We start from the raw sequence: 18,256 nt of genomic DNA, 5'->3' as shown, positions 1-18,256 counted from the left end.
TATTGTTGACAGATGAAATAAGGTGCTTAGCACACTGTCAGGCACACAGGCACTCCACCATTAGGTATTTCTTTTTGTCTGTCATTTCTGTGTGTGTGTCTATGTGCACATATGTGCACGGGGACCCCTGGAGACCAGAAGGTGTCCTTTGGAGCCTTTAGAGCTGGAGTTACATTGTTTGTGAGCTACCTGATGTGGGTGCAGGGATTGGAACTCTGATCCTCATGATAAAACTGCAGTACCCTAAGCTCCTGAGCCACCTCTCCAGCCCCTGGTTTTGTTTTTGAGACAGTCTCATGTAGACTAGGCTGTCTTAAACTCACTGTGTAGCCAAGGATGCCCCTCGATTTCTGATCCCCTTGCTGCCACCTCTGGAAGAGTGTAATTGCACAAGTGTGCCACCATGCCTGCTTTTATTCATTGCTGGGAGCAGAACCGTGTTAGGCAAGCATTCATCCAGCCAAAGCCGCTGAGCTGGCCATCGTAGCAGAAGTATATGATGTCCCAGTTTCTTGGTAGGCTGAGGCAGGAGGATTATAAGTACAAGATCTACCTGAGTACGAAGTAAGTTTAAAGCCAACTTGGGAAACTTAAAGTAGTTTTAATTTTTTTAAGTGTGTGAGTGTGTGCCGGCATGTATGTTATGTATATATACCAAGTGGGTGCAGTGCTTATGGTGGCAAGAAGAAGGTGCCAGAACCTCCTGGAACTGGAGTTAGATATGGCTGGGAGCCACCACGTAGGTGCTAGGAATGGACCCTGTGTCCTCTGCAGGAGCAGTATGTGCTCTTAATGGCAGAACCATTCCTCCAGCCCCTAATTCTTTTTTTAAAGACTGGAAATATAGCTCAGTGGTAAAGTGCTTGCTGAACAAATATGTGGCCCTACGTTTACTTCCTAGAACTGTACTTCAATAAATACATATTCTGCTGCAGACATTTTTGTAATGATAGGTGTCAGACATGAGTCTTTTAAAATCAAATCATGATCTTGGTTGTCATAGAGTTGGATGAGCTAGGAGGGCCTCATGCTCTCAATGGGATGATACAGACAAGGGCGATGATGGTCCCCTAAGACCCTGGTTAGGTTCAGAATCATGAGTGATGCCCTGTACTTTGGAGAAACATGAGGGAGCTTGGAGCCACACCTTCAAGGCTTGCCTTGCTCTTCAGGGTCCCAGTAAAATCTCCTGTAGCTCAGTCCTATGTCATTTGGCTTTCAGGTGACCTGGAATACCAGATGTCCACAACGGCCAGAGCCAAGCGGGTGCGGGAGGCCATGTGTCCAGGGGTCTCAGGCGAGGACAGTTCTCTACTGCTGGCCACCCAGGTGGAGGGGCAGACAACCAATCTGCAGCGCCTGGCCGAACCATCCCAGTTGCTCAAGTCGGCCATCGTCCATCTCATCAACTACCAGGATGATGCAGAGCTGGCCACCCGGGCTCTGCCTGAGCTCACCAAGCTGCTCAACGATGAGGACCCGGTCTGTGAAGGGCCTGGAGGTGGGGTGGGATGGAGCTGGCTGTCCTCAGAGGGAGGGGTCATCTAAGGATGCCACGGCCTTTGCCTTCCTTCCCTCTGTGGAGGAGGAGCCTGAGGCTATCTGCTCAAGGTCTCACACACTTCCTCCAGGTAGTGGTGACCAAGGCGGCTATGATCGTGAACCAGCTGTCCAAGAAGGAGGCATCCCGCCGGGCTCTAATGGGCTCGCCCCAGCTGGTGGCGGCGGTGGTGCGGACTATGCAGAACACCAGTGACCTGGATACTGCCCGGTGTACCACCAGCATCCTGCACAACCTCTCTCACCACCGAGAGGGCTTGCTCGCCATATTCAAGTCTGGAGGCATCCCTGCCCTAGTCCGAATGCTCAGGTACTTGTTTCTCGGCTGCATGGGAGCCAGGGGCCTCCCAGCATCCCGTTTCCTGGGCTTCCAATACAAGTTGTTACAAAGAATGGTTGAGAGTGTCCAAAGGCAGAGCTTTGACAACTCTGGGGGTGGAGCTTTGACAACTCTGGGGGTGGAGCTTTGACAACTCTGGGGGTGGAGCTTTGACAACTGAGTATACTTGGTCAGAGTAGATGAGGGGCAGGCTATCCTAGCAGGAGAGAACAGCATGGCTGACCCCCCCCCCCCCAGTTGTGCTTCCTCCTCACCCCGTGGCCTGGTACTGATGTAAATGGGAGTTCTTTGAGGGTAGAAGTTGATTTCACTCCCCTCTTATCCTCTCCCACAGCTTCTCCTGTATGACCTTACACACAGTAGTGACTCAGCTGCCCAGGGACCTAGCATGTAATTAGCACCGTGCGGAACCTCAGATGCGAGAGTAGAGAGAAGATGCACTGTGTGCCAATGTCTTTAAGAGTGGGGCTGGCTGGGCATAGTGGGGCTCTCCTTTAATCCCAGCCCTCAAGAGGTCGAGAGACATGCAGATGTCTATGAGTTCCAGGCCAACCTGATCTATACAGAGAGTTCTAGGATAGCCAGGGCTCCATAGTGAGAACCTGTGTCCAAAAAGAAAAAAGAAAGGAAGGGTGGGATTGGGTCTGGGGGTTGGCTCAGTCAATAGAGTGTTTGTTTACCTCTCCAGCACCCACATGAATATGCTAGATGCCATAAAGCGCTTTACTGGCAGTGGGGAAGCAGAAACCAGAAGCATCCCTGGGGCTTGCTGGCTGACCAGTTTAGCCTAATGGGTGCCAGGCCAGTAAGAGAGCCTGTGTCTAAAGAAGGGGACTGTGTTCCTAAGGTACACACCTGAGTTTGTCTTCTGGCCTCCATACACGTTCATTCACATACACACACACACACACACACACACACACACACACACACATGAGCAAAATTTAAAAAGCTTTGTGCTTAAGGAAGGATGAGATTTTGGTAAGGGTATATTTGCATGGGGGGTGTTGATTTAGGGTGAGCTCTCTGGATGTAGCAGGGACTCCTTCCAGACCCACATTCCGGCAACTGGCTCACACAGGTCCTCTCTGTTCCTCAGTTCCCCCGTAGAATCTGTCCTGTTCTACGCCATCACCACACTGCACAACCTGCTGCTCTATCAGGAGGGCGCCAAGATGGCGGTGCGTCTGGCAGACGGGCTGCAGAAGATGGTGCCCCTACTCAACAAGAACAACCCTAAGTTCCTGGCCATCACTACTGACTGCCTGCAGCTCCTGGCCTATGGCAACCAGGAGAGCAAGGTGGGTCCCTCCACCAAAGCCTACAGCAGCATCGTAGTGGCTTCTGGCCACTTCCGGAAAGGCATATTGATGTGTCTACACAGATGAATGTGTGTCTTACCCTAGTTCTGAATTCTTCAGAACTAATGATTTAAGGATGAGAAAAGAATTAGGGATCAGGGTATAACTCAGTGATAGAATAGAATGATGCTGAGTGTCATTGGATTCAGTCCTTAGAGATGAAAAGAGGGAAGGGGTCGGGGGTGGTGGCGCATGCCTTTAATCCCAGCACTTGGGAGGCAGATGCAGGCGGATTTCTGAGTTCGAGGCCAGCCTGGTCTACAAAGTGAGTTCCAGGACAGCCAAGGCTACACAGAGAAACCCTGTCTCGAAAAACCAAAAAAAAAAAAAAAAAAAAAGAGGGAAGGGTGGAAAGATGGCTTGGAGGCCAGAAAAGGGTAATAGATCCCCTAGAACTGAAATTACCGATTGTTATAAGCCACCATATGGGTGCTGGGAATCCAACCTAGGTTCTCTGGAAAAGCCACCAGTGCTCCTAACTCCTGAGCCGTCTCCAGCCCCCTGTGTATTTTAGACAGGTTCTAACTAACCCGGGCTAACCTGGAATCCTACATCTTCTTGTCTCGGTCTCCCAACTGCTGGTGTGCAACACCAGACCTGGCAGAGCTCAAAAGGTCTTTTGATTTTTATTTATTTACTTTTAAGCACGTCTAGACTTACTCCGTGGGTTAGCTCTCTTTCCAAAAGGACTACAGTTCATCACTGTCAGTGGTAGTGGCTGTGACTAGCTTTCCTTTGCTACATCCTTGCCAGCATTTGATATCATCGTCCTCACCCCCCAAACCCCCGAGTTTGTTGGCTTGATAGTCTCAAAAGCATTTACAGCTTAGCAGAAGCTTCATAAAGACAGCTTCTTCATCCCCCCACCCCTCCATGCCTTCTGTCTGACACTCAGTCTTTCTCTCCCCCCCCCCCAACCCCCGACAGCTGATCATCCTGGCCAATGGGGGACCCCAAGGGCTTGTGCAGATCATGAGGAACTACAGCTACGAGAAGCTTCTGTGGACCACCAGCCGTGTGCTCAAGGTGCTCTCCGTGTGTCCTAGCAACAAGCCCGCCATCGTGGAGGCTGGTGAGTGTGAGAACCACAAGGTGGCTTGTGGGGGAACCCAAGGGTAGTTTAAGTTCTCAAACCTTAAGAGCTCTTGCTAGTTTTCCAGAGGACCTAAGTTTGGTTCCCAATATCCACATCTGGTGACTTACAACTGTCTGTAGCTCAAATTGGGAGGGGCTGGGGCTGGAGAGATGGCTTAGTGGTTAAGAGCAATGACTGCTCTTCCAGAGGTCCAGAGTTCAAATCCCAGCAACCACATGGTGGCTTACAAACATCTGTAATGACATCTGATGCCCTCTTCTGGTGTGTCTGAAGACAGCTACAGTATACTTATATATAACAATAAATAAATAAATCTTCTTTTTTTTTTTTTTCAAGACAGGGTTTCTCTGTATAGCCCTGGCTGTCCTGGAACTCACTTTGTAGATCAGGCTGGCCTCGAACTCAGAAATCCACCTGCCTCTGCCTCCCGAGTGCTGGGATTAAAGGCATGTGCCACCATGCTTGGCTATAAATAAATAAATCTTAAAAAAAAAAATTGGGATGGTCTGATGCCCTTTTCTGGGTACTACACAACCCCCCTCCACCTACCACTCCATCCCCCCCCCCCCCGCCCCGACACACACACACAAGTAATAATGATCTTTAAAAATAAAAACAGAGCCTGGTAGTGGTGGCACATGCCTTTAGTCCCAGCACTTGGGAGGCAGAGGCAGGCGGATTTCTGAGTTCGAGGCCAGCCTGGTCTACAGAGTGAGTTCCAGACAGCCAGGGCTACACAGAGCAACCCTGTCTGGAAAGACCAAAACAAACAAACAAACAAACAAACAAACAAACAAAAAAGAGTGACCTCTAAGGTTAGGAGACTCAGGGTAGGGTCTCTGCCCTGTCAATCTGGCTCCCTTGGAGCTGACAAGGCTCCTGTCCCCTCCCCAGGTGGGATGCAGGCTCTGGGCAAGCACTTGACAAGCAACAGTCCCCGCCTGGTGCAGAACTGCCTGTGGACTCTGCGCAATCTCTCGGATGTAGCCACCAAGCAGGTGAGACAGGAGTCTGGACCTGGGCCAGTCTCTTAAACCATGCCAGCCTTCCACCTGGGCAGATGACCTCTGGGACCTGTGAGCCCTCCTCCTTCATGGCTAAGGCTGAAAAGTTCCAGATGGCTGTCACACCTTTATTTAGTAGGGGGCTTTCGTCCTGCTTAGGGTTTGGGAGAGGAAGAGGAAGTGGGCTGACATCTTTAAGTTGGGGTTCAGGTAAGGGGACAGTTTGGGTCTAGACTCTGGGACAGGACCAGTACTACAGGGGCTGGTGAGATGGCTCAGTGGTTAAGAGCATTTGTCTGTGGCTCTGGTTACAGAGCATCTGATGTCCTCTTCTGGCCTCTGAGGGCACCGGGCACACACATATGGTGCACAGATACACAGGCAGGCAACCAGACTTCCCTCTCCATGCTTAACCATCACCATGCCACCAAGCAAGTATCCTCCATGGGCTAGCATTTTGCGTGGCCTCCGTGGGCATGCGCTCTCCGTCATGTAGAGGGGGAGCAAGCAGCCCTATTGATCGTGGAAGAAACCCAGGCTCAGTGTTGAGAGAGCCCGTGTTCAGAGCTAGTAAGTGGCAGAGCTGTCATTCTGACCCCGTGATGTGTATCTCCAAGGCCTAGACCCTTTCTGCGCCACTGCTAGCCCTATAAAGCTCTCCCTGGGAAAAGAGAGATATTTGAATTAGGGATTTTTTTTTAAGTAGATTTAGCTTGCGGACCCCCTGGTGTGACAGAGAAGGCCCAGCAAAGTAAAAAGTAGCTAAAAGCTGAGGCCTATGACCCCAAAGCCCTTGCTAACTTCCCCTTGCTAACTTCCTCCTGACCAGAGGTCTCCTGCGGCCAGCAGGAATGAAGCACACTAGCCTTAGAGGCAGGTCTGCAGCTGTGGGTCTGTGGAAGCGCTCCAGCCTTTCTCAGCCTCCTGCTAAGGGCTTCCCTCAGGGCATGGGAGGCTGTGAGGTCAAGGTTCCCAGCTAGATACAAGCAAGCCCTAGCCCTTCGGCCTGTCCATTCCCCCTTGGACCTATTGGAGAGGCTGTATAGAGATGGCCGTGTCCCTTACCCTGCATGCGCTTCCTGTCTCAGGAGGGCCTGGAGAGTGTGCTGAAGATCCTGGTCAACCAACTGAGTGTAGATGACGTCAACGTCCTCACCTGTGCCACGGGCACCCTCTCCAACCTGACCTGCAACAACAGCAAAAACAAGACGCTGGTGACACAGAACAGTGGCGTGGAGGCGCTCATCCACGCCATCCTGAGAGCCGGAGACAAAGATGACATCACAGAGCCCGCTGTCTGTGCCCTGCGCCACCTTACCAGCCGTCACCCCGAGGCTGAGATGGCCCAGAACTCTGTGCGCCTCAACTATGGAATCCCGGCCATTGTGAAACTGCTCAACCAGCCAAACCAGTGGCCACTGGTCAAGGTACCCAGTAAAGGCCACAGGCACTGGGGTAGGGGTAGGTGAGGGGTCTGTCCATGTTCAGGGTCATAGGGATATATGGTAAGGATCCAGAAGAGCAGGGCCTAGAAATAGGAAGCAGCTCCCATGGCCTTTTTTGCTTCAACATTGGCTCTGCTCTTAGAGACTGAGTCTTTTCATTTATCTGTCCCACCATATGGTTTTTTTTTTTCTCGTTTTTCGAGACAGGGCTTCTCTGTGTAGTCTTGGCAGTCCTGGAACTCACTCTGTAGACCAGGCTGGCCTCAAACTCAGAAATCCGCCTGCCTCTGCCTCCAGAGTGCTGGGATTAAAGTCGTGCGCCACCACCGCCCAGCTATTATTTATTTTTAGAGTCTTCACTTATTTATTTTGTTTTGGGGGGACAGGGTCTCACTCTATAGCTCTGATGGTCCTGGAGTTCTGTAGACCAGGCTGGCCTCGAACTCACAGAGATTCTTCTGCCTCTGCCTCCCGAGTACGGGGGATTGAAGGTGTTTGTCACCATTCCTGACTCTGGCTATTTTTTGAAACAAGGACCCTGAGATGTAACCCAGGCTGTCCTTAGACTTTCAATCCTCCTGCCTCAGGCTCCTGACTGCTGAGAATACTATAGACATGTCCCACCTTAGCAATCTAGTTCCTTTATTACTATTATTATTATTAAAAAAAAAAGTACAGTCTCAGGTATCCCAAGCTAACCTCAGATTGTAGCCAAGGTTCGCCTTGATCCTCCTGCCTCAGCCTCTCCCTACTTGCTGGGGTAAGTTCTGTGCCATCACACCCACTCTGTGCGGTGCTGGGTATCCAACCCTTTGTGTGTCCTAACTGAGCTAAAGCCCCAACCTTAGCTCTAGATTCCTTCAGTTCTGTGCCTACAGCCCCGCCCACAAGCCCCCAGTTCCGTTCCAGGAGTAGCCAGGATGCTCCTGACTCTGCGGTTGTTGCTGAAGTGGGACTCAGATTCAGAAGAGATGACAGGAAGGACAAAATACCTAAAGCCGGGGATCAGGGATCCTCCAGATGTTTAAGGACTACCCGCCCCTCCACTCATCACTGCCTCCTTTCTTGCCAGGCAACTATTGGCCTGATCCGGAACCTGGCTCTGTGCCCAGCCAACCATGCCCCTCTGCAGGAGGCCGCGGTCATTCCCCGCCTCGTCCAGCTGTTGGTCAAGGCCCACCAGGACGCCCAGCGCCATGTGGCTGCAGGCACCCAGCAGCCCTACACGGATGGTGTGAGGATGGAGGAGATCGTGGAAGGCTGCACCGGAGCCCTGCACATCCTCGCCCGGGATCCCATGAACCGCATGGAGATCTTCCGGCTCAACACCATTCCCCTGTTTGTCCAGGTGAGTCCGGTACAGATGGGCAGATCTGTCCCCAGGTGCTGCTGAGGGGTTTGGAATGTGTGGGCCAGGAGTAGTCTAGGTCTGTGTAGAGAAGGGTGGATAAGTGGCTTTCCGAACTTAGATCACGAGAGCCTTCTTGAAGTGCAGCCACATGCAGACATGAAGAGCATCTGCAGATTCAAGAAACAGGAAAGGGACAAACATGGAACCTAGGAGCCAGCGCCTCAGCACACCGGAGCTCATTAACACTGGGTCCTAACAGTGTGGTGCTCACAGAGTCAACAAGTGGCTCCCAGGTGGCTCATAAGCAGAATGCTCGGCCCAGGAATTTACAGAAATGAAATTTAGCTCCCAGTGAGAGGCCATTTTCCACTGTCAAATTGGCCAGCTTGAGGGTTGGATAAACTGAGCGTCTTGGGTCTCGCCTACTTGGGGGAAGGGCAGTCTGGGAGCTATCCTTTGGCCTGGAATTCAGATGGGACTCTCTCTTGGGGAAAATCATTTAGCATAACTGAACCGAGATAACTACTGCAGACACAGCTGTTAAAAACAAGCCCTTTGTCTAATGGTGAGGAAGTAGTTTTGAAGGAAACCACTGGGTGTGGTGGTACATGCTTCTCATTCCAGCTCTGAGGAGCGGAGGCAGGAGGATTAGCCATGCAAGACCAGCCTTGGATATACTCAGTGAGCTCAAGGCTAGCCTGGGTTATCTTTGACTTTAAAAATAATCTGGTGGCGCATGCCTTTAATCCCAGCACTTGGGAGGCAGAGACAGGTGGATTTCTGAGTTTGAGGCCAGCCTGGTCTACAGAGTGAGTTCCAGGACAGCCAGGGCTATACAGAGAAACCCTGAAAAACCAAAAAAAAAAAAAAAAATCTAAAGAATGGCAGTGTGTGATATTGCCCTGGGGAGGCTGAGACTGGGGCATTGAGAGACAGTTCTAGGGTAGCCTGGGCTAATAGCAAGACCTTATCTTTTAAACAAAATAGAAGAATGCTTTAATATGTCATACTGCCATGTGCAGTGAGGCCTCACAAATCATGGGATGCATTTGTTTTGCTTTGTGGCCCTGGGGATTGAGTCAGGGCCAAGCTCAGGGGCAAGAACTCTACCCCCAAGCTACATCCCCAGCCCAAGATTTTTTTTTTCCTTTGAAAATATTTTTTATCAGTTTTCAGAGTTAAGGTCTCATCCTGACCTACCTTCAGTGGAATGAACTCATAGGTTTGTAGGACAGACTTTGAACTAATACACAGGAACGTGCCTTATTCTACCATGGCAGGCAGAAATCAGCATTATTGGTGGGGCTGGGAGATGACTGCCAGTGGGGCTTTGCCGTGCATCCTCGAGGAGCTGAGATCAGATTCCCAGCACTCAGGTGCTGCAGCAGCTTTTAACCCGAGCAGCGTGGGAGGAGCGGAGACAGGAGGAGTGAGCCTTGCCAGACCTGGAGCTGCAGGTTCAGAGACAGACCCTGCCTGAAAAATTGAGACGCAACAGAAGGGAACATGTGACTCCAACCTCTGATCATCATACACAAGAACATACACTCAAGTGCACACGTGCCCCAAAACACAGTCACCACGATACACACATATAGAGACACATGCGAACATACCTATAGCGAGATTGGGCACACCTTTAATCCCAGCACTCAGGAGGCAGAGGCAGGTGCAACTCTGTGAGTTTCAGGCCAGCCTGGTCTACAAAGGGAATCCAGGACAGCCAGGGCTATTATACAGAGAAATACTGCCTGGAAAAACAAAAGCATATATGCATATACATAAACATACATATATATGGTATATATGTAGTATATTTATATATACTATACTATATACTATAGCATATACTATATATATGTAGTATATTTATATAATACACATAGTATATATTATACTACATATAGCATATATAGTATATACTATATATTATATTTTCTGTAGTATATTATATGCTATATATTTATATATGCAATATGCTCTAATATATAATTATATATAATATAAAATACATAATATATAATAAGACGGTGATAAAATGTACTGGTCATGTGCTGACATGTTAGCAGAGGCTGTGTCTGCTCAGGTATTAGGGGCCAGTCTGGTTTTTTTTTGCCCTTTCTTTATGCTTTCCTTGGCTTTCTCTTTCCTAAGATGGCTAGACAGGGCAGGGCTGGGCGGTGCGGCTGGTGTGCAGCCTGGCTTGCCTCACTCCTCACCTCCACCCGTGTCCTCTCTCCTAGCTCCTGTACTCCTCTGTGGAGAACATCCAGCGTGTGGCTGCGGGAGTGCTCTGCGAGCTGGCCCAGGACAAGGAGGCTGCCGACGCCATTGATGCGGAGGGCGCCTCTGCCCCTCTCATGGAGCTACTCCATTCCCGCAATGAGGGCACCGGTGAGGGACCCATGACTTGGTGTGGGGTGCAGGGGAGCACCAGAGGGAGGAGGCTGGGCTCTGTTCCTCCAGCTGCAGCACTGACAGCCTCTGACTTGGTCTTAACTTCCCTCCCTCTCTGCCCAGCGACCTACGCTGCTGCTGTCCTGTTCCGCATCTCTGAGGACAAGAACCCAGATTACCGTAAGCGAGTGTCTGTGGAGCTCACCAATTCCCTCTTCAAGCATGACCCAGCTGCCTGGGAGGCTGTGAGTATCAGACCACATCTGACTGTGCAAGCCACGTACTGCATGGGGGGGCGGTGGGTGGGGGCAGCTCATTGCTCTCTGCAGAGGCATAGCTGACCTCAGAGAGGTGTAGCCTCCAACTCAATATTCATTTCAAGGCTGATTTTGAACTCTGTTTTTTTGGGTTTTTTTTTTAAAAGATTTATTTATTTTATGCTTATGAATACACTATTGCTATCTTCAGACACCCCAGAAGAGGGCATCAGATCCCATTACAGATGGTTGTGAGCCACCATGTGGTTGCTGGGAATTGAACTCAGAATCTCTGGAAGGGCAGCCACTGAGCCGGCTCTCCAGCCCTGACTTTGAACCTCCTGTCTCCACCTCTCAAGTGCCGTGACTAAAAGGCCTAAAGGCATGGGTTACCATGCCTGGCTAGATATTTATTTTATTTTGCAATGGGGTCCTTTATAGAGAGAGTCATGAGCCACCATGTGGTTGCTGAGACTTGAACTCAGGACCTCTGGAAGAGCGGCCATTACTCCTAACTTCTCTCCAGCCCAGCAATGGAGATCCTTCATGACATAGAGATAGCAGATCGAAGCATGTCTAGTTGTTTATTTTGTTTTGTTTTGTGTATGGTTTTGTCTGTTTGCTCGGCTATTTTTTAGTACTGGGAGTCAGATGAGGGCCTTGGGTACATCTTACAGACACTCTACCCCTGCGCTGTATCTATAGTCCTGGGTGGTGTTTTGAGAAACTCTTGCTATATAGGTAGCCCAGGCTGACCTTGAATATATGACGATTCTCTTGCCTTGACCACTGAATGCTAGAATTAACAGGAATTGGGGTCTCACTCTACCCCTAGCTAGCTTGGACTTTGTACCAATCCTCCTGCCTCAGACTCCTAAGTGCTGGGGTTGCAGGCATGATCCACCCACTGTTCCCAGCTATATATCTCTTTTGCCCACATGAATATAAAGGGTTTGAGAATATGGTGTGTGTGTGTGTGTATGTGTGTGTGTGTGTGTGTGTGTGTGTGTGTGTAACAGGACCCCAGGGCCTTGGCCATGCTAGACAGGTACTCTGTCACTAGCCCACACCCACATCCAGGGTTGTCTTGCTCTAATTTGCACACGGGTACTGTGCAGCCAGTCACACCCTGTGTCTATGTCTCTTCCCGACACTCCCTTCCCACAGCTGCTCAGGCCTGTGTGTGCCCAAAGCGCTAGTGTCAGGACCTCTACCCAGAACAGGGCCTGGAAGCATGGTGCTTTCTTCTCTTCCTCTGGGGTTAGGGGAGGTGTCCTGCCCATTGTCTGGACCACCTCTATGTTCCTTAGTGGAAAAGCAGGCCAGAGGATCCTTTCCCACACTTCCTATGTCTTTTTGTCCTTCCTCAGGCCCAGAGTATGATCCCGATCAACGAACCCTATGCAGACGGTGAGTGTGTGGAGCCCTAACCCAGAGCCTGGAGCTGTGTGGGCGAGAGTGGAAACTCCTGGTAGCCAGTGTGTTCCAGTCTAGATCCCTGCTGTGGGGGTGTAGGGAGGGAATTCGGTCCCTAGCCGTGGGCCTGCTCTTCTACCATGTGTGGTCTGCAGATCTCCAAATAAGCCTTCCTTTCTCGTCCCCAGACATGGATGCCACCTACCGCCCCATGTACTCCAGCGATGTGCCTCTGGACCCTCTGGACATGCACATGGACCTGGATGGAGACTACCCCATGGACACCTACAGTGACGGCCTGAGGCCTCCCTACCCCACTGCAGACCACATGCTGGCCTAGCCAGCTCCACCTCAGTAAGGCCCCTTCCCCACTCCCTCTCCCTCTCTCTCTCTCTCTCTCTCTCTCTCTCTTGCTTGCTCGCCCTCTCTCTCTCTCTCTCTCTCTCTCTCTCTCTCTCTCCCTCCCAGCCTTGCCCTCAGCCTGTTGCTATGGTTACACTGCCACTTCCTTTTCTTTCTGGTCTGGTGGGGACCTCTCCATCCTGGGCTATAAACCCTGGCTCATTTTGGGGGACGGGGAAGGAGTGTGGCAATCCTGTGCTTTTTGATCTGTTGTGCTTTGGCCTGCCTTTCTGATGATGATGATGATGAAGAAGAAGAAGAAGAAGAATTATTATGGACTAGGTTTTACTCCGTGTTTTAGGCTGGCCTGAAATTCATTATGTAGCCCAGGCTGGCCTCACGTCTGTGGCTTTTCCCCAGCCTTAGTGAAATCATCATCCCAGTGTCATTTTTTTTTTTTTTAACACTGGGGACAGAACCTATTGCACCTATGAGTGCTAGGGCAAGGCTACCATTGAACCACATCCCTAGCCCTGGTTTTGCCGTCTGTTACATTGAGATAGTCTCGCTAAACTGTCCAGGCTAGCCTTTAACAGCCTGGAGTGCAGACATGCCTTGAATTTAGGATCTTCCCATATTAGCCCCCTATAGACCTGCACAGCTGGAGTTGGGGTGGGGGTCCTCCATTATATTTGCCCCTTGCTTGGCTAGGCCATGCTCCTCCAGCTACTTCTAAGCAAATGAGGAAAAAGGCCATTTTTTTCTGGGGTCGTAGACAGATGTCACAATAGCACCCCTGAACTTCTGGGGGAGGCAGGCCTGTCAAGCACCTGACCTCGGTGTCCTCATGTCCCACAGGCGCTGTTTCTCACCTGGAAAGCTCTCAAGAGCAGACTGTGGGAGGAGACAGAAAAGTACCTGAGCCCCGGGGGCCGGCCTGGACTTCCTGCTGAACACGCGTGCTCCCGTGCTCCAGAGAGTTCCTCCATAGGGATTTTGGGATGGTGTCTGTTCCTGCTTTTCTGTCCTGGGCTGGGGATCCAGGCTCAGCACTTTCTCCCCGTCCCCACTATGGCTATGGCCACTAAAGCTTTAGACTCAGCCTGTGTCCCTGCACAGCAATTCTCTCTGCTGACTCCAGCTGCCTGGACCCCCACCCCCACCCCCACCCAGGCCTTCCTTTGTTTTTTTTCGGGGGCCAGTTTTCTCACTTGACCTCCTGGGATATCCAAGACACAGGTTCAAGGCCCCAACCCCTGACACCCAAAGCTTCTTTTGAAAAGTTCAGGGACCTTCTTGGGGGTCGGTGGGGAGAGCGGAGACATTAAGTGCCCCTGCCAGGACCTGCCCTTCCCTTCAGGATGCTAAGTTTTTGCTTTGACCCTCCCAAGGGGGGAGCTCTTGGTGACGCTCCCTCCCTCTCACATCACTCCACACTGGCCCATCTGCTCTGCAGAAGCGTTCTGGCTCACCCCTCTGGTGTGTGGTGAGGGGCTTTCTTCTCCCCCTCCTGTTTGACTCCCACCACCTCCTGCACATGGGTTTGGGGGCGGGGGTGGGGGACTGAAAGGGAAGTCCCCTCAGAGAGTCTTATTATCAACACTTTATTTTTTGGTTATTGGCTTTTCTTTTCTTTTTTTGTTTTTGTATAGACCAAAGCAAAGAAAATAAAATAACACAGAGATCCAATGGAGGCTGTTAAAAGCATTATGGTGTAGAGGAAGTAAGGGGCATGCGTAATAGGTGTGACAGACCTCTCCGTCCCTGATGTCCCCACTTGGCTGATCCTTGCGTGTCCTCAGGGTTGCAGAGGCAAATGAAGAGGAGGGAGGGTTTGAAGAGCAGGAGTCCATTGAATGATTTGGTCCCATGTTCACACAGAACAGGGACACTGGATAGGGGACCTGTAGGATAGCTCCTGCTGTAGGGACTCCAGGCTGTCTTGCTCCACAGGCAAGCTCCTTGCTGGCTTCAGCCTCTGCTGTCCTGCTGTGACATCAGACCGTCTTCTATACCTCAGCTCTCCATGGCCCTCGGCTTACTAATACAGGCTTCTTGTTGGCCAGAAGTTGGCCCACCCCAGCCCCTGTCCACCTCTCCCTCATGACTCCTTACTGCTTGCAAGTCAGTAACACTAATGCTGGCCAGCATCTTCTGCACGCTATCATGCCTCCTGCTCAGGTTGTCCCCTCTACCTTTTCTTGCTGGCCCATGCCATCTGTCTCAACCTTGCCCCAGGAGCACTGATCCTGGGCTATTCCTGGCACCAACGGATGCTGTCACTGGACACAGATATCTTTTTGCCTAGTCCATGTGACGCTTCCCCACCAGCAACGCTAAGTTCTTCTTTTTGAAGTGGGCTGGTCATCACGGTCCTGACAAACTCTGAGAACAGGAAATTCCTGTAGCCTGCCCGTGTGGAGCCAGACATCTGCCTCTTATACCTGCACGGAGCCCAGGCTAGGACTTGAGCGTCACAGTGCATCAGGGTAACACCCTGCTTCCCTGCAGCCAATCACATTTGAGGATGAAATGGGAAAAAACGGGGTCGAGGAAGAAAGAAAAGGTCCAGGGTGGAGGCAGGAAGTTAGTTCAATCAAAAGATGACTGGGCCTTCAGGCAGAGGTGATGAGAGACAGCTGAGTGCCACAGGAGCCACCATGGGAGGGAGAGGAGACTCGGCATACAGAGACCACAAGGTCTTTATTTAACTGCCCCCATTTTCAGGGCCTGGCTGAATGCTCAGCCTGGGTAGTTTGAAAAGAATTTGATAAAGGAAGAGCATAGGACTCTGTGAGTGTGTGTGGGAAGCAGCAAGGGGGAGACAGCACATGAGCCCGAGGTGGTGAGAGAAGATGCTAGCCAGGTGTGGAGGATACAGTAGGATTCTGCATCTGCGGCTGATGCTCCAGACAGGCAGGCTGGGTCCTCACTGCCAACCACTGATGCTCACCGATCACTGAACTCAAGTAGAAACTGTAGAGTGCGCTTATGTTATCTCTAGCTGCCCAGCCCGGAGCAGAGTGATCTAGAGATGCCAAGGAAAACAGCAAGACGTCTCCCCACCCCAGAAGAGGAGGTGGCAATCGCATTGTGTATCCCCATGACAGGCAGCAAGGGCAAGGGATCAGAGAAGGAAGTAAAACTGTCACAGAAAGATTGAAAGTTGATTCTAGCCGTGGCGGAGCTGGAGCTCTGAGCTTCCCAGCAGGCTGGCCAAAAAGGGCGCATTAATCTCTGTGGCATCGATGGTCCATTTCTGTTCTTATGTAGGAGCTATCCGCAACCCCGAGAAAGCCCACACTTGGAACCCTGATTTCCTTATCTATAAAATAGGGCTGTCATGTAGCACAGGATAGATCATGAGTTTGGTTTGTGCCCAGGCTTTTGGGGTCCTCACACTCAGGACGAACCACGTCCGGCCCATCTGCTTAGTGTCAGGATATAACGAGAAGATGCAGCAATTCCAGGCAGAGGGTAAATGGGGTTGGAGAGACCAGAGTACTGGGTGCTCTCTAGCAGACCTGGATTCCATTCCCAGCACTCACATGGCCACTCACAAGTGTCAGTAACTCCAGTTCCAGGGAACTCTGACCTCCATGGGCACCAGGCATACCTATGGTGCACAGGCATGTTCAGACAAAATAATTATGTGCTAAAAAAAACCCAACAACAAGGCCGGGCGTGGTGGCGCATGCCTTTAATCCCAGCACTCAGGAGGCAGAGGCAGGCGGATTTCTGAGTTCGAGGCCAGCCTGGTCTACAAAGTGAGTTCCAGGACAGCTAGGGCTACACAGAGAAACCCTGTCTCAAAAAACCAAAAACCAAAACAAAACAAAACAAAAAAAAAAAAAAAACAAAAATCAGGAAGAAGGGGGGGGGGGCAAACTTGATTCCCACAGATTTTATTCCTTTAATTCAGAAGAGATACTTAGCTGCTGTTTACTGAAACTACACCACAGGACCAGTCTTTCTACGGAGGAAGTTGAGAGCTATCTTAGCTCTGCATGGCAGCCGCTGATGAGTAGCAAGGCTCTGGCAAGTGACAGATGTGGAAGCCATTGGGTACATCACAACCATGGCTTACCACAGAAAGGTGGCTTCCTGTGCTAGCGGCAGAGGAACTGATGGAGCGGGGTATCTCTAGGACAGAAAGTGATTCCAGTCAGGAATCAGCTATGTTGGAACAGCCATGGCCAAGGAACGGGAACCCTCCGCTGTGTGTGGAGGAAGGGCTCCTCTGTCGTCTACTACAGCCAAGAGTCCCATAAGAGCAGAGGTACACCTATCAAAATGGTGGGTGCCACTCTAGTGTGGACAGAGGACAGTGTGCTGCTCTCAGACTTAGCAATGGGACAGGGGCAGAATCCAACTAGACAGATTTCTACAATGAGATTGAGTGTCCTTTTACATTATTTTATGTATGTGTGTCCCAAATAGAACTCTGGGTCAGGCTTGGTGGCAGCTGCCTGTACCCACTGAGCCATCTCACCGGGATACTCAACCTATTTTATTGTTTGAGCTGCGTGTCTCTCAAGGAACCTGGAGCTATCAATTACTTTGTCTAGACTTGATGGCCTGCCAGCCCCAATGGGTCTTTCTGTCTCGTTTCCTGGCACTGGACTTGCAGGCCTGCACCACTATGCTCTGTTTTTACAGCTTGGACTCCGGTCATTATAGCAAGCCCTTTACTAAATGAAATTATTAAAAACAAATGTCATGGTGCAGGAGGGGTGGCTCAGTGGTGAAGAACACTTGCAACTCACAAACTCCGGTTTGGTTTCTACGTAACTCCGTCTCCATGAGGTCCAACATTCTCCCGGAATCCACGAGCAACTCCACATGAGCTCATATCACACACACACACACACACCTTTTTTAAAAAGTTATTAAGGGGGGTTGGAGAAATGGCTCAGTGGTTAAGAGCACTGACTGCTCTTCTAGATGTCCTGAGTTCAATTCCCAGCAACCACATGGTGGCTTACAACCATCTGTAATGAGATCCGATGCCCTCTTCTGGGGTGTCTGAAGACAGCTACAGTGTACTCATATAAATAAAATAAAATAAAATAAAATAAAGTTATTAAGGGAGCCTTACACTGAAAATTTAAATCACACCTATAAGACCTCATCCCAGAAACTGTACACCTTAGGCTGTCGAGATGATTCAGTGGGTAAATTGCTGGATGCCAAGCTGAGTTTGACCCTTGAACCCATTTGATAAAATGCAAGCTGTCCTCTGACCTCCATTTGTGGGCCATGGCATGCACATGTGCACATACACATTATGCAAAGTTTGGTTTTTTTTTTTAGGTATATAGCTAATTTAAAAGAATAATAAACCTAAGTAACTAGAAAAATAATTTATCTGGGACCCTAAATCCTTTAGTTTAACCTGAAAACATCTATTCACACAGAGATAGAATGTAAAGTTAGGCTGTAGACAAGATGTGGGGACAGTTTGAGAAATTCAGTTGAATCTCGAGTTCACAAAAACTAATAAATCCAGGTGTGGTGTAGGACCTCTATAATCATAGCACCCAGGAAGTTGAGGTAGGAAGATCAGGAATTGCAGAAAACATCCAATAAAATTAATACCAGGCAGTGGTGGCAAACACCTTTAATCTTAGCACTCTGGAGGCACAGGCATAGACAGGCTGATCTCTGAGTTTGAGGCCAGCCTAGGC

General features: G+C 50.3%; 1 protein-coding gene across 4 annotated transcripts in view; it reads left to right on the top strand.

Annotated features, from left to right (window-relative positions):
* The window catches only part of Jup (junction plakoglobin), a 28,984-nt gene extending 12,963 nt beyond the window's left edge, over positions 1-16,021 (top strand). For 3 of the 4 annotated variants that reach the window (XM_006532315.4, XM_030245605.1, XM_006532316.1), the window contains exons 3-14: positions 1,223-1,482; positions 1,632-1,870; positions 3,000-3,201; positions 4,189-4,333; positions 5,252-5,355; positions 6,450-6,788; positions 7,879-8,154; positions 10,401-10,551; positions 10,678-10,799; positions 12,182-12,221; positions 12,416-12,581; positions 13,428-14,258. In XM_006532315.4, coding sequence (XP_006532378.1) covers positions 1,223-1,482; positions 1,632-1,870; positions 3,000-3,201; positions 4,189-4,333; positions 5,252-5,355; positions 6,450-6,788; positions 7,879-8,154; positions 10,401-10,551; positions 10,678-10,799; positions 12,182-12,221; positions 12,416-12,567 — 2,030 coding nt within the window. In that variant the 3' untranslated portion in view covers positions 12,568-12,581; positions 13,428-14,258. Of the gene's footprint in view, positions 1-1,222; positions 1,483-1,631; positions 1,871-2,999; positions 3,202-4,188; positions 4,334-5,251; positions 5,356-6,449; positions 6,789-7,878; positions 8,155-10,400; positions 10,552-10,677; positions 10,800-12,181; positions 12,222-12,415; positions 12,582-13,427 lie in introns of all 4 variants that reach the window. The other variant, NM_010593.2, reaches the window with a different exon arrangement.
* Positions 16,022-18,256: the final 2,235 nt, after the last annotated feature.

Source organism: Mus musculus, chromosome 11 (assembly GCF_000001635.26).
Source record: "Mus musculus strain C57BL/6J chromosome 11, GRCm38.p6 C57BL/6J".
Taxonomy (NCBI): domain Eukaryota; kingdom Metazoa; phylum Chordata; class Mammalia; order Rodentia; family Muridae; genus Mus; species Mus musculus.
This window is presented reverse-complemented; position numbering and strand designations above follow the sequence as displayed.